At 28.8% G+C, this 24,937-nt stretch overlaps 1 protein-coding gene across 3 annotated transcripts in view; it reads right to left on the bottom strand.

The window, feature by feature from the left end:
• Dyrk2 (Dual-specificity tyrosine phosphorylation-regulated kinase 2) overlaps window positions 1-24,937 on the bottom strand; it is a 395,412-nt gene that overhangs the window by 191,344 nt on the left and 179,131 nt on the right. For all 3 annotated transcript variants that reach the window (XM_075356126.1, XM_075356128.1, XM_075356127.1), the window contains one exon: window positions 1,034-1,700. In XM_075356126.1, the coding sequence (XP_075212241.1) occupies window positions 1,034-1,690 (657 nt within the window). In that variant the 5' untranslated portion in view covers window positions 1,691-1,700. The remainder of the gene's footprint in view (window positions 1-1,033; window positions 1,701-24,937) is intronic.

The following is a 24,937-nucleotide window of genomic DNA, read 5'->3' as shown; positions in this document are numbered from 1 at the left end:
TTAACATGTAACAAATATAACGGTTATATACATATAATAAAGCACACATATAGGTGACAGTTTTGGCAATAAACTATTATTTTAACAATGAATTATTATTATTTAATGAATTAGTTATTACGTTCAAAACGTATGAATTAAAGCAAAGCATACGTCTTGATGTAGGTAGAAAGTTTTGCATACACAAACATGTGCAATATTAAACAGTTTACAGTTAACAAAAGAAGTACAAAACAAAAAAAACAAATACAAACAAAACAATTTTGATTTACGTCTTTAATAACATTTATATTTTATTAAAATAATAATGTATTTTTTCATCAGAATAAAGAACACATCTTTGCTGATAACATCGACGTAAGTCGGAAGAAAAATAAGTTTACTTGGCGAAATCAAACATACGTCTGTCTAGTTTGAGTATACTAATCGTTAATATAATTTGTGAAAATTTACATAATTTAATAATGAAATGTAATTTAAAAATGAGTAAATATTATCTATTTTCCAAATTACATTAAAAAGCTATTTATTTTTGCTTATTTCACGAAAACTACAGATTTTAATATTTACATGATGTGAATGCATAAGTATTCTGCATATATAAATCTTTTTCCTTATTATTTACTCGAAAGAGAAACGGATTAATCGTACATAATTAAAATATACGTAATTAAAAAGCAAACGGTGTTTAAAGTTAAAATCGGAACCTAATTAATCTTTGTTTAAATATTTTATATCGTGCATCATGACAATATAAAATAAACATTTAAGGAAAATAAAAATAATAAAAAATAAATAAGTACAAAAATTACATAATAATATTAGCAACAACTGCACGAGAGGTACTGAGCACTGAACTGTAATGTACAGGTCTAGCAGAAATACTGTTAGTAATGAATGGGTTGCGTGCATCGGCAGTTACTAAAGAATATAAAAAGAAGAGTCAAGCAAGCAAACATGCAATAATAACGATAATAATAGCGCTAATAGTAATAACACTAAAAGTAAAAAATAAAGCAGGAGATTACATTACCGTATCGGTGTTGAGAAGCGCGTAGTCTCGACCACGCCGACACTGTAAACATTCACAGGATTTTCTGTATCCGAGAAGACGGAGCGGTGGAGGCGGCGGTGGAACCGGAGGTGGCACTGGAGAGGATAATTCGAGCGAATCGGAGCTGCTGGTGTTAGGTTTATCGCGTCGGCGAGTAGGACGTAGAAAGTCGTCCAGGAGGTAGAACGACTGAGCGGGAGGTTGAGGCAGCGGAGCCGGAGGTCCAGGAGCACGAAGAAGTGCACCGAGACTGCGCCATCTTCTTTGTTGTCCTTCCGTATCTTCCCTCCTGGCACCGTTACTGCACTCTTTAGCCCGAGCTCCGGCACGACGCGACCACCACGCCGTCGGACTCAACAGACTGGCGCTTTTCTTAATCAGCACCTCGCGTATGGTGACCGGCTTGCTCTCTTCTACTTCGCCTTCCTCTTCGGGCACCATACCGTACTTGTACTTGTACGGTCCACGCACGAAGCCGTAGTCCGTATCGAGTGTGGCGGTAGGGAGAGTGGCCGTGCGGGCGCGGTGAGGTCTGCTGTCCCTGGCTCGACTGAGGCAGCTGAACGAAGCGGAGTGCCTGAGAGGCACGCCAGGACCTCCGTCGCAGTAGCCCACCGGCGTCATCTCCAACCACATGGCATCGCACCTGAAATGTGCACAATCTACGTACAACACACGTGCTAAACTAATGCGCTACTCTACATCTAATTACATCTATATCTACAACTAAAACATCTAAATTACAACATTTAAACATTCAGTTCTATATAGACGGTATGACAAAAAGCAGCTATAACATCATTCAATTACCAATTGTAAAAAAAAATGTAATGTGTTAAGTAAGATTTTAAATTTTACACTACAAAAAATAAAAGAATAACATTTAACAAGCGAACCGTAGTAACAATTACACTGATAAATTATTCTTATTAAATTAGGATATATGAACACAAATAAAACACGTAAATCTTAATTTTAAAATAAAAATGTGTCTGGACTGAATGATGTAAAATGTAAAATGCGAACAAAATAAATCTATACGACAAACATACACACTATAATAGAACTGCATGCTAGGAAATTATAAATAATATTTAATAAAAAAATAAATAAATACTAAGAAAAAAATTAGACTTATAAACATTTAAATAAAAAGGAAAAACAATTATTATACGAATTAAAAAAGGATGCTATGAAAGATTACAACGGGTTAATGAAATTATTGATCTCTCACCTGTATTTGCATATATTGGAAAATAAATATACACTACCTGTACAACGTATTTTACATTAAAGAAAACCAATAAAAACGTATAGTTTCAACTACTATTAAAAATATATGTAGATGTTAAATAACTTTAACCGGATTTGAATTAAGCTCCAAATTTAACGCAAGGGAAAAAGTTGAAAATCATTTCAATGTTACTTAAAATTTATTTATTTACTTCATATTTAAAGAAAAATATAAATTTCCCAAATATCTTAAAAGTGGTTAGAATCATCTCAGAACACAATATTTTATTCTAACTGGAAGTAAATATTTATTATAAAATTTGAAACTTTTACGCATTACTCCAGCTAATTAGTTCGAGAGTTAATTACACGACGTTAAAAAAAATAAGATAAAGGTTGACAGGTTGAAACAATAAAAATCCTGTTTTTAGGCATGGGTTTGTATTATCCTACATCCATATGTGATTAGGTTTGAAAATTATCTCTCTTGTGACACAATATCACATAAGAAAAAAAGATTAACAAATTTAAGCCCTATAGAATACAATACTAAAATGCTGGAAAATTTGATAAAAATCCAATTTTTAAAACTTTTGTTAACGTTTTAATTTTTCAATGGATTATGAATAAATCCAGAAAAAGTAGTTTTTTTTGACAAGCAGATACAGTCTGCTTAAGATATATCTAAATTTATTACAGTAACAGGTTATTACAACCATTTTCATATAACATTATTGATTAAATTAAAATTAAGAATCGTGGATACCGGTGTTCTTTGGTGGTTGGGTTTCAATTAACCATACGTCACAGGAGTAGTCGACCTGAGTTTGTTGAAGACTACAAATTTACCGGCACATTTACATTACACTGATATGAGTAATGACTTTAATTGTCGATACGACTTTAAAGTATTAAAACAAAAATTAAAATGCGAGTAAAATGTGTGTACTCCACTATGTGGTGCTGAAATTAATGTTTTGTGATATATGACTGAGCTTGAACCTTCATATTGAACTTTAAGTTTACTTCAAACTATTTATTGTGTATTAGCTATTTTGGGGGTTCCTTAAGGACCTCCTTATCACATGCTATTGTCAGGAGACTTACTTATGGCTACGCAGGAAAGCCGATTGTAATTATAACTGTTATTGGAAAAAAAAAAGATATGGGTAAAAAATTTATATAGGACTTATTCTTGCCTAGTCTTGAAAGTAAAATAAATACCGAAGTACAAGCAAGAGTATATTCATATCAGGTCGAACTATTAATTCTTTTAGCACTCATAATTACGTTATATTAATGAGTTAGCGCTTTCAATTCTATTTCACTTAACTAAAACTATTTTTTTCTTACGTGTTCTGCAATACGTCTATAATCAGGAATAATCTTCATGATTAGTTTTTTGTAAATTAAGTAACAAGAAATTTTTACTCGAAATCCAATGAAACAGCAAATTTTTTTGTACTTTTTGTAGCACATCAGAGTCAGTTACAAAAATAAAATGTAGTAGATAACAATGTAAACACACGTAAGAAAAATGTAGAAATAAGACCATACTAACAACAAAGATTTTACGTATTATATGACAATCGTAATTGTATTAAGGATGTACAAAATGAAGATAGAAAACAGCACATGAAAAACTAAATATAGACTTGTACTACTTTCGTGAAATCTACTTAAAATAAATCATTAATGCTCTTTTCATACATTTATAATTGAAGGTTGAGTTTTGTGTTTTTATGGTGAATTTTTTAATGAGAGATATTCCAGATTTGACCAAAAGATTTAAATCTACAATTTTCTGGATAAATGGTGGAGACATTACTTTGATTTAGAAGTCGGAATTTAAAATTTTTTTCACGAATTTCAACAAATTTTTCAGATATAAATCAATAAAATCGAAATACAATTGGACTTTTTCATTGACTGTAACCTAAACAAAATTATACATGTTATTATAATTTAATGTAATTATGTAAGAAAATTTGTTTAATTTTGTTAAGATCTGTACAGTTTTTCAAACATATAGAATAAAATACTTTAATTAAAACTTTTTTGTCAAAAGATAAGCTTTGTAGTTATTTGAATCATCAAGATTGGTTCTACTTGTAATTATTTAAAGGATTTTTACTGCTGAAATGTTTTAATTATGAAAAATTGTAACGTACATATTTTTTAACAACTTCTAAAAGATTGCAACCCAAAGCAAGAAATTATTTTGTTTTTATTTGTTTTGTAACTTATTCATTTTTTTAGAACTGATGTATTAACATCTGTATCTATTTCCTTTAATAAAAAAATATTATCATTATAAAATAAAATTTTAAACTCTACTTTATAATTTTTATTAACCGCTTTACTAACTTAGTTATCTGGTATCCCTCTGGCATAGCTGAGGCCTTTCTACTATGTAAAAACTTCATGAACAAAATTTCAAAATGTAATTCGTTAAACCTAGTTAAAATAATACTTCGTTTGTTTCATGTTTCTTGAAAATATATGCTGAAATATATTCTGAACAAGTTAATCAAACAGAATTGAAAAAAATAAAAGAGAGGGTCGGAATGACCTTTAAAATTTAAAAAAAGAGAAAGTTTCTTAATCGAATTTAAAATTCTAATAGCTTTAACATTATTGATAGAATACTTCCTGAGAGAGCAAATGCCAAACAGTTATTTTTTTGTACAAGTTTGGTTATTATTTAATAACCAAACGTTAATATTTTCAGTTAACATATACGCAGACCACAATCTTAGTTCAGATTAATTCTTCAATCAATGTTGAAATCAGTAAAAACTGATCGTGTGAGTTCAGTTAATGGGTTAACTTGCTTCAGATTTACACCCACAGTTTTTGTAAGAATCACAGATAAATAACAATATTATATAAAACGTTGGCAAACTACAATTTTATATATATATATTAAAGTTATTTTAAACTACGCTCTTCAACTATGTAAATAAAGGCAGTTTATTTAAAAAAACGTATCTCGTAAATATTTATTTCATATAAAAGTTAAGCTATATCTATAATAAAAAATTAAAGTTTAAAATTGTTTATATTATAATCTTATATGTAATTTAAGACTTCTGTGTACCAGCCCTAGTATTAGCAGTAACAAATGGAGAATAAAAATAACTTTTAAAAATTAAACAATGTAAATTCCGAAGAACATACATTTTTAATTGATTCGAAAAGACCCATCACTGAATAAACATATTTTCAGTTTCATTAATAATGTTTAAGTCAGATAACATAAATATTTAAAAACTCGGAGGTATATATAAACCAAAACAAAAAGGAATAAAATAACTAACTAAAGCCGCTTAGGAGGCCAACAACTCAGAATAGGATTAACGTGTGAGGTATCTATAGACGCTAAGTAGTTACTGGTGAGCTATTTAGGTCAGAGGAATCAGTAGTAATAGTAGAAGTACACGATACGACGGATAAATAAGTTTAAATCTGAGACCGCGGGTGGTATTTAGAGTATCGATATAATTATATATATATATGTATTAAAAAAAAAACAATAACGCAAAATTAAATAGAGAAAAAAGCTGGCAACAGTTTTATTAATTTTGTTTTAACACTACACAGAGGTAAATCGGACATTGACAAATCTGAAAAAAATGACTACCCTTATGACCTTATTTTTTAATTTATTTACTTAAATTCTAATCAAATATAAATAATGAAGAAAATTAGATTAATAAAGATTCATAAAAATTAGCACATTTTCAATGCTGTGTTAAGGTAGTTTTTGAGAACGGTAAGATAAAAACAAGTTAAAAACATTTAAAAAATTATATATTTTGTACTATTTGAACGAAAAATTAATTGCGAAAAGATCTACCATTCGTCTATTGTTAGAAATTATAAAAGTATTTTGGTTGCTTTGGTAGCTCAGTCAGTATAATCTCTTACAGCTAAATTGAAGATTCTGGGTTCGACTCCCAAAAAGTATTCGAGTTTTTACAACCAAATATATATAAGATATATACCGTGATCCTGTTATCAAAAAAGCCACACGTTAAATTATAAATAAAATTTACAAAAAAGAACTGGTGCTTCTATATAAAATTTATTTTCTACATTTTTAATATGTTATTTAAAATCTCTCATAATATTCATTTGAATGCTAACTTTACTTATTTTTTTATGAACTAAATTACCGATAGCAATAGATTTATACAGAATGTTTCTAAAATGGTGAGCTGGCTCTACTTTTTCGAAATCAACTTGTAAAAGTAAACAAAATATATCCTTAGGAAAAGTGGTACTTTCTCCTTCGTTCTCCCACTGTCCGCTATTTTGTTATTTTTATATAAAGATTTATATCTCAAGTTAAGATAGATGAATCACGTTAATATTAGGTAAGCGTCTTTGTAATAAAGTTTTAAAATTAGCAAAAAATCAGGACTTGATGTTGTGATATTGTGTCATAATTATTAAGTGTATTATTGTGAGAAAATTATTACTTAATCTGATACTAATTTAAAATACTAGAATTAACAATAAATAAAAACAATTAATATTTAATCGAATTGAACGTTAAATGGAGAATATGAAACCACAAAATTACAATTTTCAGCCATAACTCGGCTATTTGCGAACCAATTTAAATAATAAAATGTCATTTTGTTCAAAATAAAAGGCTTAATATCTTAGAAAATTACATAAATTTTGATAAAACTAATATTTACGGAGATATAATAGATTGAAAAATAAACATGGACGCCATTTTGTAATTTGCGAAGGTATTTAGTCCTGATTTTTTGCTAATTTTAAAACTTTATTACAAGATGATTACCAAATATTAATGTGATTCCGAACTTGATATACATTTTTTTATAAAAATAACAAAATGGTGGAGAAGGGGAGAACGAAGGAGAAATTGCCATTTTTCCTAAGCATATTTTTTGTTTAGTTTTACAAGTAGAATCTGTAAAAGTGTAGCCAGTCCATCATTTTAGAAACACTGTATATTTCTTATACTGCAGAAATTGAATGTTGTTTTAGGTATATAATGATATGCAATTAAATGAGTATTATATTAACAGTACGAACGTCTGTTAAATTAAACGTCTGTAAAGTAAATTAAATTATTATCACTATTTTAGGTAACATAATATGTTAAGAAATATTAGTAAAATAATTATGCAATAGATTTATATAAAGAAATTCCTTTTAAATAAATTTTTTGAACTCGGTGGCAGCAAATTGGCCTACAACAAACACAACGATAAACAACAGTTGTTAAGAGTCATTATGTTAAGTATAATTTATTATAATTTTTAGTTAAATTCTTCCTAGGTTAGCAATTTTAAAATTATAATACGGGTAAATTCAACCATATGATAATTTATTCTTATTCAAAAAATATCTTAGTTTAATGTGTTATTTTTATTAAATCTTAAGGTTTGTATTTTAATAAAGGCAATAAGGGTAATATTGGTACTAAACAAAACAAATTTATTTCAAAAGAACCTTTCATATACAAGTACTAAGCTAGAGAGAAAAATTTTACATAATAAGAAGTATTAATTAATGAAATCATTATTAAAAAAGTTTATTCTTCATAATGGATTTTAAGCATTTTATGAAGAAATGTACAGAACTTTTATTTTCAAACAAAGGTTTTATAAGAAAAAATAATAATGTCGCCTGTATGTTCGTCAGATTTAACTTGTTTTTACAATTCTAATATTCTCGACAACTTTTTAAGATTTTTTACTTAAAAAAAATTAATATACAAAGTATTTAGTAAATATAGAACGATTTAAAAAAATATGATTGTAAATAAAATTTATAATACAGAACTTGAACCGTAAAATACCTTTAAATAGAAATAAATAAAAAATTATTTGGATACATTTTATACGATATATATTAAATAAAAAAAATAATAAAAAATGTAAAACAGCCTTTTATCCTTTTAAAAGGTAAAAGGCTTTATTAATTAAAGGCACTAAAAATTAACTTAAATAATAATACACCAGAGGAGTAATGTGTTATTATATGGTTTGCATCTATAATGATAGATGCATAGAATTTTATATTAACAATACGAACGTCTAAATTAATTTATTAACTATTTTAGGTAAAATAATATGTTAAGAAATATTAATAAAATAATTCTGCAATAGATTAATAAAAGGAATTCCTATTTCTGAACCTTCAGATAAAACCTACCCCAAAAATGCTTAAAAAATGATCTTTAATTTCAGATCTTTTAATATCTCATTAAAAAATAAAATCAGTGATTAATGTTTTTTTTTTTTACTGTCTTTTTCTTTTAACAGTATTTCACAGCTAAATGTAGATGAGAATTTACTGTAGTATAATAATTATTTTTAAGGGAAAAAAAAGAATAATTATCCAGTTTTATTGTTATTTATTAAAGGAAAAATTAAATGTCTGTAATAATTCTTCTTATATAATGAATATGTGGTTTAGAGTTACTAATTAAAATAACTCCGTTTATGAATTAAGTAATGAAACGTTTTACAGTTTATATACATAGATTAAAATAATGAACAAGACGAATATACTTATTTATTATTTGTTTAAAATCCTAGTCATGTCAAATTTTACAGCAGACTAGAAGGAGGTGAGTAAATTAAATATGTAAATAAATAAATAATTAAATTTGGTTTAAATATAGTAAAGTAATATATCTTCCTACAACAAAATTAAAACAAATATTGGTGCCAAGGGCGTACCTTAAGCGAGTATTATTATGTGGCTGGTAAAACTTTATGCTCTATAACACGTAGGAAAATAGAAGTATAAATAGTAATGATGTTCCGTAAGACGAAATACTTGCTTCGAAATATCTTTGAGACTAATTTTAAACACACTGCGTAGTTACGCACTATTATTATTATTTTTATTATAGTAACAAGATGAAATTAGCTTAAAGTGCTAATATTAGTTACATGATAAAGAAGTTAATATTCTGAATTAAATTTGATTAAATTTAAAAAAAAATAAATAAAATAATAAACAACGAGAATAATTATACAGAATTATTGCCTATTTCACTGAAATATAACAAATATGACATTCAGACAATTTTGATAGTATAAAAATCACCAAAATTGTAAAAATGGTATAAAAAGTATTTATCAACCAAAAAACTGTATAGATCTTTATCAACCCCCATCCAAAAAAAAAGGTAAAAGAAAGGGTTAATTAAAGAGAGCGAGACGAGATATAACTAATCTTGACATTTTATAACTGTAAATCTGCCCGGTGTAACTTTTACAGACTGTGATTACAAGTTGAAAATAATATTTTTTGAATAGATCAATCGACCAAGAAATTGAGTTAAACCTTAAACTGGAAGATATAATACAAATAAAAAAAAAAATTCACTACTATTAATTTTTTGATAAATATTTTTTTACTTTCCCGACCTAGTGTATAGCAATAGAAGGGAAATTATTGAAATCGGTCCAGTTTTCACCGGATCTTGACGTTTTGACATCTATGGAACTCAAAAAACCGGATGGAAATTTTCCGGATGTTAATGTTCGTGAGTACGTGTATTCAGTGTTGACATTTAAATCACCATATATCTCCAGAACTACGGGACCGATTTTGACCAAACTTAGTCAGATTACTTATATAAATGGGACACTTATGTCGTTAAATTTTTAACGTAAAAGGTCAAGGGGGTGAGAAGCTGTAGATCAATATCACCCTCAGTACCGCGATATTTTACCTAATTGTCATATTTTTTGAAAAATAAAGTATTTGCAAAAAAGCTTTTGAAAAATCTCACCACCATCCCGAAAAATGCTATAAATGATGTCATAGGTGAGCGGTAGAATTAAATAGATGAATAACATTTAAAGTGTGTAAAAGTAACTCTGTCTGGCTGTGTCTCGAACTCGATCGCCCGGCTGACCCTATACCTGGTGCGTTAAGCCTCGTGGCTACACCAATCTGCCCACCGTACAAGCAAAATTTGTTCTATGTAAGTTGTGAAATCGCATTAGTTTAGTTAGTGCCGACCGTCGCTGCTAGTACTGCCACACGCGCGCGAATTAAATACGGTATGTCACGGGCTTTAGTAAGAATCATTCAAGTAAATGAACGAAAAAATATTGTATTTAAATAAAATGATAAATATTTTAAATTAAGTTGTGTGTGTAAGCCGTGCATCAGAAACAAACCACAGGTGTAGGACTTTCCCGAAACGCTGCTTTAGCGGCGTAACGAGAAGGTCCTACAACTATGTAGACAGCTTTTTTTTGTCAACATTACAATTGCTCACTGGATTATTAAAATTTTAGGAAATTAAACGAGGACTGAACAATTTATTTTTAAGGGCATATATATATACGAATTATTACATAATTAAAAAATAAATAAAAAATAAGAAGAAGAAGCGAAAATTGTTAACCGGATGTCCAGGAGCCAATATTCTAACAAATATTGCTACTATTACACATTGCTAATCAATACGTCATGTCAGCCAGAATTTAACCAAATCCTTTCATTTCCTATTCCATTTCCAGTTTACACAAAAACCCCTTTATATGATAATGAAAGGGTTACTTTTTTTTTATACAGCCAACAATTATATTTTTTCTACTAAATAATGGATATTTTAACAGTAACAAATTCAAGGAATTACTTGAATTTGTTACAACAACGGCTGAAATCCCTACTACCGTTATTCTTTAAAACACTATATACAAACAAACAGGAAATTCTGAGATTAATAAGTTGCCCGAGACATCATTTTACTGGGAGATGAAGTAGATTTAAATAAACATACTAGTATTTATGAATTGTTTTCTAGAATTTACGATGTGTGTTTTATTATCTCTTTATTATTACAGTATCCGTAACAACTATGGAATGTGGATGTGTAATGTAAAGGATGAATTTGAAATAATGTAGTAAATTTTATGCACGTCGACTGTTGAAAATAAATATTATCGAATAATTTTATAATGTCGATCTAAACAATGAAAACACATTTCAATAAAATATTTTTTAGCAATATTATCTTCTAAGAAACATCATTATTCTTATTATAGATTAAAAAATACAATGAAGAATTTTTAATGAAAATATTATTAATTGCGTACAGATAATTCAGACAGTTAATTGAAAAAAAAAACTTTATGATTTCATGTTAATACATCAATCATAAAATAAACTACAAAAAAATTACAACTATATAAAAAAATAATAAATAAATAAAAAGGACATGCATTTTTTAAAAGTAAATATTCTTTTTACCACAAGTGTTTGACTCTGATTGAAAGTTGATGAACTAACTATATAGCGAGTAATCTTGTAACAGCAACGGGACTTGTTAATCCGTGAAAATTGCCTACGTCATGGCTTCATTCTATCCATTTATATATCAAGTAGATGAACGGATATTGCATAACCTAGACAGTTACATGTCACTCATAATTCTTACAAGGATCCGTTACACGCTTCCTAGGAGGTCCTGCAGGATACTCTAGGACTCTTTCATGTAGTAAATTCTATTACAAGACCGTAACTTATCGTAATTCCACGCTGGAATTTTATTTTAAATAAAATTGCAAGCCACGGACTAGCTGGAAAAAAAAATCTTCATAGAATTCTGTATGAAAAGAAATATCACTGAAATAAAGATTACTTTATGCTAAGAATTTTTCCTATATTCAAAAAATTATGGAAATAATTTTTAAGTGAATCTTATTATTAAAAGTAAATTAATTGTTGCGATGTTAAGGTTAGTTGCTAACGTCACAGTGAAATTAAATTGTAGAACTTTTAGCGGAAACAATTTACAGATAAAGAGTACTTGCTTATCGTAATTGTGAGTACTGTTCATATAAACAGTAAATAATTAAAAACTTACTATATCTACTCCAACTATAATTAAAATCTAAAACAAAAATCTTGCCCTTAATCCGTGGTAGAGCTACATCTTTACATGTTTATCCCGGAAAAGAAACCTGATTGAAGACCTACATCAGAATTGACTGTAGAATCTTTTACTCAAAAGTTTGAGTTATCAGAAGGAAGCTGAAAAAATACTTTTTAACCAACTTATATAGCACTCCCTTCAAAAAATCGAAATTAAAAGAAAAAATTAAAAAGTAACATTTTTTGATTTGATTGCAGTTTTATTGAGGTCGATTTAATTACTTTATTTGGTTCTACATTTTCTGTTTTATTTTTATTAATTTCACCTGGAAGGTTCTGGGTTCAAATGGCAGTCAAGCTTGTCATTTTTCATATGCTATAAGATTCATCTAATATCAATAAACTGTAATTGGATATCGGTCTGTTATTTCTGGAGTAATTAAAAAGTAAAATAAAATATAAATATTAAATAAATTTACAAACATCCGATATGTGTGGAAAAAAAAGCTGATAAAGTTGTAATACTTTCCTGGCATTGTTATTTGTTCTTATATAGTGAAAATATAATTGTACATGAAGAACGTTACCTAAGATTAATTATTATGGGGTGGGGGTAATTTATGATGAAGTTTTATTGTAAAATTATCATTACATGTTTAAATAAACTAAAAAACGTTTTAAAATTTTTTTTTTAAATCGATAACTTTTTATTTGTTCTCCTTCCCCACTACCAAAATCACCTTCCAAGGAATTTATCTGATTTTTAAATGTATACTATGTTAAATGGAAGAATTTTTTAAAAAAATTCCGCTGAAAAATATCAACCGATTATTACATAAGAATTCTTTTTTGAGGGTGGTGTTACATTCAAATTTCATTGTAACATTATTATTAAACGTAAAAAATTATACTTATTATTATTATAAACTAAAAAAGATTATGATTATTATTATAATCTACAAAAATTTTCAAAATAAATAATACAAAAATTGATATTTTTAAACTTTGATAGGTTACCCAACCTCCAATAATGCAAACATTTTTTAGGCCATTTATACAGAGTGATTCAAAGAAACGGGATATTTAAAAAATTTAATAACGTTAATGAAAAATCTTTTTTAGAAAATTAATTTTATTTCATGTAATTATACAAATGTTGGCATTTTAGGACACATACATTTTAGTTTAATTTTTAAAGATGACATCTTCCAGGTGACCTCTTCTACGTAAACACTCACGAAGTCTCTTCGTTAAATTGTTCATGGTTTGACGTAACATCTCGACTGGAATTTCCGCAATTGCTTCTCGGATCTTTGCCTTCAGTTCTTCCGTTGTAGCAGGTCTACTGTGGAACGCTTTGCTTTTAAGGTGACCCCACAAAAAGTAATCGCAAGCTAAGAGATCAGGCGATCGGGGAGGCCATCTAATGTCACCATTTCGTGAAATGACACGTTGTCTAAACAATCGGCGTACAGCTGCCATCGATATTCGTGCAGTATGTGACGTTGCTCCGTCTTGTTGAAACCAGGCTGTGTTAAGAATCGGTGGAAATCTCTTTTGTTGTTCCACAACAAAGGTTTCACGGCTACGTAACGAGCCGACGTCACTTTAATCGCAAGACCGTTGTCATCCTCAAAAAAATAAGGGCCTATAACACCGTAAGATGACATAGCACACCACACGGTCACTTTCTGGTTGTGCAACGGACGCTGGTGTAGCTGCGTAGGATTTTCTTGTGGCCAGTATGTGAAATTTTGCTTGTTAACAAATCCACTGAGGTGGAAATGCGCTTCGTCCGACATCCGCAGTTCGTGAACAAACTCTTCGTTATCATTTATCTTCTGAAGCATTACATTACAGAATTGTGCTCGCACAACTGCATCGTTCGGTTTCAGTTCCTGCACGATCTGCAACTTGTATGGATGGTATTGCAAGTCCTTCACTAACATTCTTCGAACAGTTGAACTATGCAATTGTAAAGATGCTGAGAGACGACGGATTGACCGATGTGGACTTCGTGTGACAGCATCTTGTAAAGTAGCAAATGCACGTTGCGCACCACTCCAAGGATCCATGACAACTAAATGGCAGGTTAGGTTAGAGAGGCTGGCGCCATTTATCAAGTGGTACCAATCGCCCACGGCTACCAACACAACTTTCAAAATTTCCCGGTTCTTTGAATCACCCTGTACTAATACTACTACTACGCTTTCGAAGACATAAAAAAAATTCGGTTAAAAAATATGTAATACATAACAAAATAGTTTTTTTTTTAATTTTTGGAGAAAGGTGAATTTCGGGGAAAATTAAAATTAAGATAAGAATTTACTGAGCTTAATAAAATGCGGGATTATGTTTGGAAAAGTTTTGAGAAAATTGACTCCCAAAACCTCCCTGGAAATAAACGACCAAAAAAACTTTTATCAATAAATTGCCCCCATGTACGACTCTCTATTCCAAATTTCATCAAAATCGGTTGATCCAGTCAAACGTTAATAAGCTTCAAACAGCACGTACATTCGAAAACATTATCAGCAACATTTTATTTTTGTTTTTTGGGTCCCTGGGTCGTGCATGAAACGTTGAGAAATGAAAAAAAACTCACTCCATTTTTTAGCCGATTATCACACTTTCCTTCTTGCACCATAGCTATGATGCCTGGAAAGTAAAAAATCATTTGAATGAAATATGAAGACGAAATCTGCTTCTTAGTGAAAATACGGAAAAAATTCAACGTATAAAATAAGAAAAATAATATAAAGAAATTACTACTTAAACTAACGTTATCGTGAAATGGAGGAGTATGTATGATTATTTTTTTTTTACTCGAAACTCCCCTACATTTTTACGCATTAAAATAACGAAGGGTTGTACTTATACGCTATAACAATCGGTACGAAGCAGTGGGGATGGACAAAATAAAAGAAAAATATCTGTTCTTAATGACTACGAAGTCAATTAATTTCTTAAATTAAAAAATCTTCTACTTTAGATAGTTGGAAAGACGTAAAACAAATTTACCAGAGGAACTTTCTTTCAGAATGTTTTTTTAGAGTCGGTTAAAAATGTTATATATGAAACGGGGGTGATTAGAAAGCTATATTAATTGTCTTTATGACAATATATCTATTTAATGCAAAGCGAAAAATTCAAGAAAACTGCTTACATTTGTACTTCGAATTTTGTTAAAAACCTTCCGGTTGCTTTTTCATGTTGTGATAAAACAGACAAAAGGTCGGAAACAGATTAGATCGTAAACACGATCCGGTATAAAAACAATAACCAGTAAGAAATTACCAAAAATATTGAAATAATATCTATTATATTTTTTAAATGGATAATTAACCAATTAACATTATTCCCCCCCCCCCCCAAAAAAAAATATACAAAAAATGCGTAACATTTATTCCTAGTAAAGTATTATCTTCGATGCAATATCCAAAATTTATGTCAAAAATCATTCAAAAGAGATTAAAAGAGGACCCGACTGAATGGAGAAAAGAGAATATTTATTATAATATAGGCAAGCAAATTTGAAACAAGTAAAAATTCAATCGTGGTTAAATTAAGTTAATGTTAAAATAATTTTAACTGGTTAAAATAAGTTTATTTCCCAATTTTTACAGAACATCCATTGCCGTTAATATGCACCTCCATAATGAGGAAAAAATCTACATAATAGCCTCATAATAATAATGACTTCATATTTTCCCCACCGGGTTGGTCTAGTGGTGAACTCGTCATCGCAAATCAGCGGATTTCGAAGTCAAGATTCTAAGGTTCAAATCCTAGTAAAGTCAGTTACTTTTACACGGATTTGAATACTAGATCGTGGATACCGGCGTTCTTTGGTGGTTGGGTTTCAATTAACCACACATGTCAGGGATGGTCGATCTGAGATGTAGAAGATTACACTTCATTTACATTCATACATATCATCCTCAGAAGTAATAAATTACGGTGGTTCAGGATCTTAAACAGAAAAAAAGAGAGCCTCATATTAATATGATGGGCTCTTTTTTCATCTTTGTATGAATCATAAAAATAAAACACATTTTAGCACAATCAAACAATCTTGTTTTTAAAAAAAATGGTAATTATGTAAATAGTATGAAGATTATGTTACGAAACCATTATATCACTCATCTACGAAGACGATAGATAAATAAAATTTGAGCAAATAAGAATTATTTGTCTTTGATTAAGAGCGTTTTGGATAAATGAGGAACCAAAGTAAAATTCAGTTTATTTTCTAAATTTTATTTGTGAAAAACGTATAATTTAAAAAGAGTATTTATTTAACGACGAAAAATGAACAGCTGACTCAAAAATGTGATTGCCCAGTTAAATGTACGCTAGAAACCTTCAGTTTCCAATTTTCATAAATTCGGTGATAAAAGAATTATTAAGACCGTCCCGACTTTCCCTAGTTTTAAATAAACAAATATACAAACAAACGGTCAAGTACACGGGTGTTCTGATTTATAAAAATTTACAAAAAAATTTCTTTAAAACTATTGCTATTTAAAAGTAATCGACAAGGTAATCGAAAATAAATTTTACATAGCATGTTAAAGAAATGAAATAAATTTATTTGTATACATGATAAAAGTTGATAGAAACCATAAAGCAATATTTCAAAAAAAAGAAAAAACGAGTAATATACTTCAACTAAAGAGTATTTGCTGATTTTTATTATATCTAACTGCAGAATAAGCAATAAAAATTGTATTACATTTTTTCATGACAATAATGCTGATATTCTACATTATATATATATATATATATATATATATATATATATAAAATATAAACCTATTATAACAAAGATCTATTAGAAAGATTTTTTACACAGTCAAATACCAAATGAAAAAAAGATTTATAATTCTGATAAGAGCAAGTGGGTGGATCGAAAGTACTTATGGCTTATGGCAAGTTCCACGCGAACAAGGTATTGCGTCAACAAAGTAATGTAGGTTAAGTGTACTGCACTTACATTAGTAAAGCGCAGGCAATATTTCTAGATTTATTTAAAGGGCGTAATATTAATATAATGTGTCTTTTTATGTGTGACGCCCTTGCCACTGACACAATTGCAACGGACACCCACTGAACAAACTCTAAACACACACAAAAAAAAGAATAAAATAAACGTCTACACAGTTATGGAACAGCGTAACATTCCCACGTCATCTTTAATGTGGGAATCACCTATAGCATCACATGTGTTACATTGTATTATATTATGCAAACGTATATAACACAGAGTAGATAATTTTAAATCATAAAACAACTTTCATTAAACGCAAGATAAAAGTAACATACTAGTGGCAATTGTAGATAAAATTCCAATTGTTACAAAAGGTTTCTTATAAGAAAAAGAAACTGAATTTATAAAAAAATGATTTTTAATTTGCTATTAAAATTAAATATTTTTTTTTTATGCGAAATACCAAAAAATAAATAAATATGTCTGCAAAAAAATGAATCTGTGCTTTTGGTCATTTTTCCACTTCCACAATCTTGAATTCTTTAATCTTGAATTTCTTTCTTTTTCCACAATCTTGGATTAAATAAATAAATATATATATATATTTTTTTTTTCTTTTAACAGAATAAATTTACATAATTAATACTAAAAAATGAGGACAAAATTCAATGAAATGGAACTATTAATCAAAAAGGATCTTTTGAAAGGTAGTGTCATCAATGATATAACAGTAAATCAGAATTTAACTAGCTTCATTCAATTTATTGACTGAATCGATTTTTAATTGTATGTTATTATAGTAATTTTCCATTCTTTAACCGTGGTAAACCCTCTTCTATTTCATTTCTAGGAAATGTATTTGTGCTTTCACTTTCAAAACAATCTAGTTCCGCTATATTATTATTTGTGTTCTAAATAGAGCTAAAATTCAAACCTCTTATAATGATAAACTTAAAAATTATTTTAACCTTTACGACATTTAGGTAGATTTCATAAGAAAGCTATGTATTGAAATAGGTACCATGATTCGACTTCTGGAAAATTTCGACATATTTTCGCGATTCACATTCCCCAAACTCCAAAACCACCGTCCGTTCAAAAGTTTATATATATATCACTTTCTGGTGGACACGATAACTGTAATTTTGCGCCAATCACTTTCAAATTGATATATAAAGTATAACGAACCAAAATCTTGGTCGAATTTGTTAATGGGCAAAATCGGACCATGGGGGTGGAAATATTTTCGAAAAATCAAAAATCGCTATAACCTTCCTACTAAGTAAAATATCGAATTCGTTTAAAGTTCCTACTATTCTTTGGATAAGAGCCTAAAACTTATATAAGTATAGTTTTTTTATATCACCAACCATTGGCCCAGGGGGTGGATAAAATGGGGTTTTGAAGACAAAAAAAAATCATATCTCCCTTAATAGACACAGTACCGAGTCTGTTTAAAGTGGTAGTTAGTCCTCTAAACATTACGTAAAATTTTTATCTGAAACAATTTTTGATATGACCAACCCTTACGGCAAGGGATGGCCAAAATATTGCTGGAATTGTAAGAAGGGGCCGATTAAATTTAAGTTTATCTTAACTTTAAGGTGGAAATCTTTTTTATTCGCTACTTAGCACCGGTGAAATCTACCTCTGCCTTCCGGCACGCTGAAAGGAATTTTTTTTCTACAGAAAAATATCCTACATTGATTTGAAACTAGAATATTCTAAGGGATCATAAAATGTAGTTAAAAAACTTTAAATGATGACAATACTTTGAGTTAAACACAAAAAAAAAAATTAATCATTTTAATAAATGTATTTACCTCTACCCACTGTGATAGTGTAAAAACTTTAAAAAATGATAATTATGTTTAAACAATAATAAATAAAAATTTTTTACAGAATTTCTACTCTTGAAGATTGAAATATCATTCCTTACTCAGGAACAAGGAATATAAAATTTATTTTTACTGTGATAACCCTCACTTAGAGAAAACAAATTAAATGTACAGGTTGAAAAAGTAAAAAATGTAGGAAAACGTAATATATAGACATATTTATGTATGTATATATATATATATAATTTTTTGGTTTACGGAATGATTTCTTAAACGTTTTTAAAGTTGTGTCCGTTGGTATTATATTTTATGTGAAAAAACACAATAGAGTTATTAACTTATTTAACTAAAATCTAATCGAGATGTGAAATTCTTCATTAGATTAAAAGAAAAAAACTAATAGGAATATTTTTTAAGCATACTGCAATATAATTTCACAACAAACAAAAACAAATTACATAGTTTAGTTTAAACATTTAAAGTGAAATATATGCTAACGCACGTACAAATAATAATGCCCACAAACACAATTTTTAATGTAATAAAACCACCGACATCCGAACATTTTGTAAACAGAATTCCTCATAAATTGAAGAACCATGAGTTTTAAAATTAAATTTTTTTAATAACATCTTAATCTCTTTTTGTGTTCTGGTAAGAATACATAACTTCTCTAACAAATTATTTAATTTTATTTTGTGTTATAAATAAACGCATAATACGGTAGATCTGCTGCGATTTTTTACTTTAAGAATCTTAAGAAAATCCCATTAAATATTATATTAAATTTAGTAGTATAGTATTTATTTAATTTCTTTGGTTTACTCTTTCCTTTTATTCTTGTTTCTTTTTCTTTTTATTCTTTGTTATCATTTTTTGTGGGCTATGTGGTGCCGAAATGAATGTTTTGTGATTTATGATTCAGCTTGGAATTCATACTGGACCAAGATTACTTGGAATTATTTATTGTGTATTACTTATTTTGGGGGTTCCTTACGGACTTCCCTAAAACGTGTTTTGTCAGGAGACTTACTTAAGGCTCCGCAGGAGAGCCGATTGTAATTATAATTGTTATTGAACAAAAAAAAATCCCTTTCGGCACGTTGGAAGGCGGAGGTAAATTTTACCGATGCTAAGTAACGGATAAAAAAGATATCCACCTTAAAGTTAAGAAAATCTTCAATTTTACTCAATAAGACGATGGTTGCATGTGAAAAAATTTCACATGTTTAGCATGCGACAAGCCCGTTCTTACAATTCCAGGAATATTTTGGTCATCTCTTGCCGTAAGGGTTGGTCATATCAAAAATTGTTACAGACAAAAATTTAGGTAATGTTTAGAGGACTAACTACCACTTTAAACCGATTCGCTAATGTCTCTATTAAGGGAGGTATGATTTTTTGTCTTCAAAACCCCATTTTTCCACCCCCTGGGCCAATGGTTGGTGATATAAAAAAACCTATACTTAGATAAGTTTTAGGCCTTTATCCAAAGAATAGTAGGAACTTTAAACGAATTCGATATTTTATTTAAGATGAGAGTTATAGCGATATTTTTTTTATTTTCGAAAAAAACCCATTTCCACCTCTATGGTCCGATTTTGCCCATTAACAAACTCGACTGAGATTTTGGGCCGTTATATCTTATGTATCAATTTAAAAGTGATTGGCGCGAAATTATGCCAGTTATTGTCTACAATAAAGTGAAATATACGTATATATATATATATATGGATATACTTTTGAACTGACGGTGGTTTTGGGGTTTGGGGATGTGAAACGGCGAAGTTATGTTGAAATTTTCCGGAAGTCAAATCATGTTACTCATTATAGTAGCTAGCTTTCTTATGAAATCTACCTAAGAAAAAAAATATATATTACACATATATATAATGATGTACTGCGTCATGTGAATATTAGTAAATTCATAATGATGTACGCACAAAATATGATTAGTCATTCACATAACCAGTTTTGTTGTACGCTATTGGCCTGTATCAGTACAGAAATATACAGGAACTCGAAATTCTAACTGAAGGTTTTTATTGTTAACATCTATTCATAACAAACAGTAGTGTGTTGTTGATAATGAAGTTTCATTCCTTTTAAAAAGTGTTGTGATTACTGTACTCTTCAGTTTCACGTACTACTAGCCTTCATGCAGCTCGACGTATTCTGATGTTAAATCAGACTCGTTGTCAACAAAATGAAGAAGAGCCATGATTAAAAATGAAAAACAAGCATACAGAGAAAACAAATATTTTCTATTTCTACATCATACTTCAGCACACAAGCGTACAAGCTCACTTAGTAGAACATTGATCTAAACTTGTATTAAATAATATGTATTTAATCGGTACAATTAGGTACACCGAATGATTACTATTTTATTAACAGTTTAGTTTGTACATTTTTAAATCTCTTGTGTAATACTGTATTCATCGTAGGATAAGTTAAGAAGTATTATTGGTTAATTAAATTAGTTTTAAAGATATATATATAATATTTAAAAGAATCATTTTATTTATTAATTTACATTGGCGCCCTATTTACTTTTTATTATGAGATGAATTTTTTTGCCTACAAAAAATGCTAAGCTTGATCAAGGGATTCGAACTAAGAAACTTAAAGAAAAAAGCTCTATAACTCCACTACTATGATCGGAGGAGTGGTGAATTTAGGACAAAAACATTATTTTTTCATATCTGGAATTTTCGCGTATCCGGAACGTGTCTTGACCACACTATTCCGAGAAAGAAAGGTTTAATTTTTATTTTTGAGACCAAGGACGAAAAGACGTCGAGTAATAACGAAGTATATATATATATGTGTGTGTGTGTGTGTGTGTGTGTATTAAATTCTTTGACCTCGATCTCGACCTTATATGTATCAAGAATAAATAATAAACTTAGTTCATTTTATTTAATTTTTGAAAACATAGGATGAGGTGATAGGAAGTCAATGAAGGAATGCACAAAAAAAATCTATTTTAAGGGCTTCGGATTTACTAATGGTTTACCCGCACATATATATTAGATTATTAAAATAAAATGTCATCGGTTCTAAACCACTAAAAATTTAATGCGAAAAAATCTTATGTTACTTTACAAAAGGTTTGATGTAAGTTTCCCACACTTACAATAATCGTTTTTTTTTTACATTTTCAGACTTTTCCATTTCAATCATAACTTTTTTTTACCCCGCCGCCAGAGCCGGACCCACAATTAAGTATAAATGCAGCTCTGGGAGATGCCTTCGTCTCAAGCCACCCGGGCGACAACGTTGGGCCCTCTTCTTTTTTTCCTGTTTAGCCTCCGGTAATTACCGTTCAGAGGATGATATGTATGAATGTAAATGAAGTGTAGTCTTGTACAATCTCAGTTCGACCGTTCCTGAGATGTAAGGTTAATTGAAACCCAACCACCAAAGAACACCGGTATCCACGATCTAATATTCAAATCCGTATAAAAATAACTGTCTTTACTGCGACTTGAACGCTAGAACTCTCGACTTCCAAATCAGCTGATTTCGGAAGACGCGTTCACCACTAGACCAACCCGGTGGGTAACAACGTTGGGGCCCGGCTATGCCGTATCCAACGTCCCCAGCTAGACACTGGACTACGGTCTTTCACTGCCTGCCTCTAGTAAGGAATCCCCAAGGATCCACCACCGGGACTAGGTCTTGACTTTCCTTCTGTGGTTGAAGGGAACTCCTTGAAGAGTCAAGCAGAAGGAGTCCCCTTCAACCATACCTTAAAAACCTTTATACACACACACACAAATATTTTGAAATAGTTTTTTCTTTCTCTCTCTCAATAAGGATTTTTTAAGTGTGAAACAATTTTCAAAGATTATTTGAGTACAAGTTGGAAGACACAGCCTGCTCTCAATAAAACATGAGTTTTATTAAGTGTTTATTGTTTCATCTATCGATTTCTTTTTATTATATGTGTATTTTTTTATTATTATCTGTGAAAAATTATTCTTTCTTTTCTAAATTTATATTTATCATGGTAGAAATAAGTTCAATATTTTCACAACGCCAGATGGTAACATTATTAAATATTTAAAAAAAAATTATTTTTGTAGTAGTTTAACCCAAAATAATTTTGATTAAATGATAATGTTTAATGTAAATATTTTAACAAATCACTTAAGATTAAATTTATTTCCATTCCAGTATGCAAATAAATATATAAATAATAAGGGTAATAATTTTCAGCAATTATACTATAAGAAATGTAAAATTTTATGCTCTGTATTCATGCCAGAAAGGTGCACAAGATAATATAATCTTTTTATTCTGCTACATTATTAAGGTCATCATATCCGCAAAAAAAAAAATATAGCCCACTCCCCAAAACGAAATAAAAATAATGGAAATTTCATATGCTCTACAAGAATACTTAGAAGTGCAACTTAAAAGGTTCTTGGAGCATGTAATTTCATTTTATCAGGTTTTTCTTTTAATTTTTAAATTGATTAATTTCTTAGATACATGTGAACAACCTGCAAATTCTGTTTCTATATTATTTTAATCTCATTTATGTTTAAAAAACTAAAACAAACATACAGTACTATAAAAAGTATAAATAAATATTAAGAAACAAAGTACTTAAAGTAATAAAAAAACAAATGAAAAATTAAAGAAGAAATAACCTGAAATAAAAATAAAATGTTATTTTCTTAACAAAAGGACAAAAATATGTACGTTATTATTTCATCAAAGAAAAGCGAAAAATAACTACTTTTTTATTTACATTCATATATTATCTTTATAATAATCGTAGTTAATACTGGAGACGGAATTACGTGCAAATGAAGGAAACTTAATAATACCATTCAAACCGCAAAGAGGAAATTAGAAAATTCCTCAGTATTTTTGGTCACGATTTCTGATCTCCCGGGCGTAAATAACTGGACTATATTTTAAAGTTAATATTCTGATTTTTTTCTTAACAGAAATTCTATATAACATAACAATAGATAAAGTAATACGCCAAGATATATATTATTTAGATAAAAAGATCAAGAATTTAAAATAAACTTTCTATGAAGTTAATATTTTTGGAAAAATTACAGAAATATTAAACTTCAAAAAAGATTTTGAATTTGTAAAATATTAGTATTTCTATATTATAAATGTTCCATATTACAAATATGAACATCATTGATTTTATTTATTTTAAATAATTAATATTTAAAGGGCTTATTATTTGTGTTTTATTACCTAGATAGAGTAAAAATCGGCTGTATTAATAATTAATACTACAAATTAATTTTCCTCTCGAATCAAATATTTATTATTATGCGTAAAACGCTCTGAATAAGTTGTTCTAAATAAAACATTTTTTACGTATTATTAAATAACTAAAAAAATATATATATTATTAAACGAATGATATAAATAAATTAATTATAAAACTTAAGCAAAATAAAAAATAAAGACCTTGAATGAAATAAATAGAATATTCTGTCTTTCATCAAAAGCTGATTTTTCTTTAAAATGAAGTAGGCTAAATAAAGGTAAAAAATTATTAAAAAGACAGCGAGCAAGTAAAGAAACTCGTTAACATGCAAAGAATATGTATACCCTCAAGAAACACGACTTTATAAATAAATGATTTTATAACGCTTTTCAACGCGTAAAAGAATAACTTAAAAGTAGGCTAACACTTGACAACAGACTACTATTAACTCAACGTAGTACTTTTACATTTTGCTTTTATATTTTCTAAACGAAGAAACAAAAAAAATACGTACCCTGCATAGTTTATAATATTAAAAATATATTAAACCAACTTTTCAACAGTTTTTATGTATTACAAAGGAAAATTAATTAAATTATAAAATAACAGTAAGTAAATAATATATTATACATTATAATATATAAAGAAATAAAACTTAAAATTAAGAAATTAAATTAAAATTG

Source organism: Lycorma delicatula, chromosome 2 (assembly GCF_047948215.1).
Source record: "Lycorma delicatula isolate Av1 chromosome 2, ASM4794821v1, whole genome shotgun sequence".
Taxonomy (NCBI): Eukaryota; Metazoa; Arthropoda; class Insecta; order Hemiptera; family Fulgoridae; genus Lycorma; species Lycorma delicatula.
The sequence above is the reverse complement of the archived record's forward strand: the minus strand, read 5'-3'. Positions and strand labels throughout refer to the sequence as shown.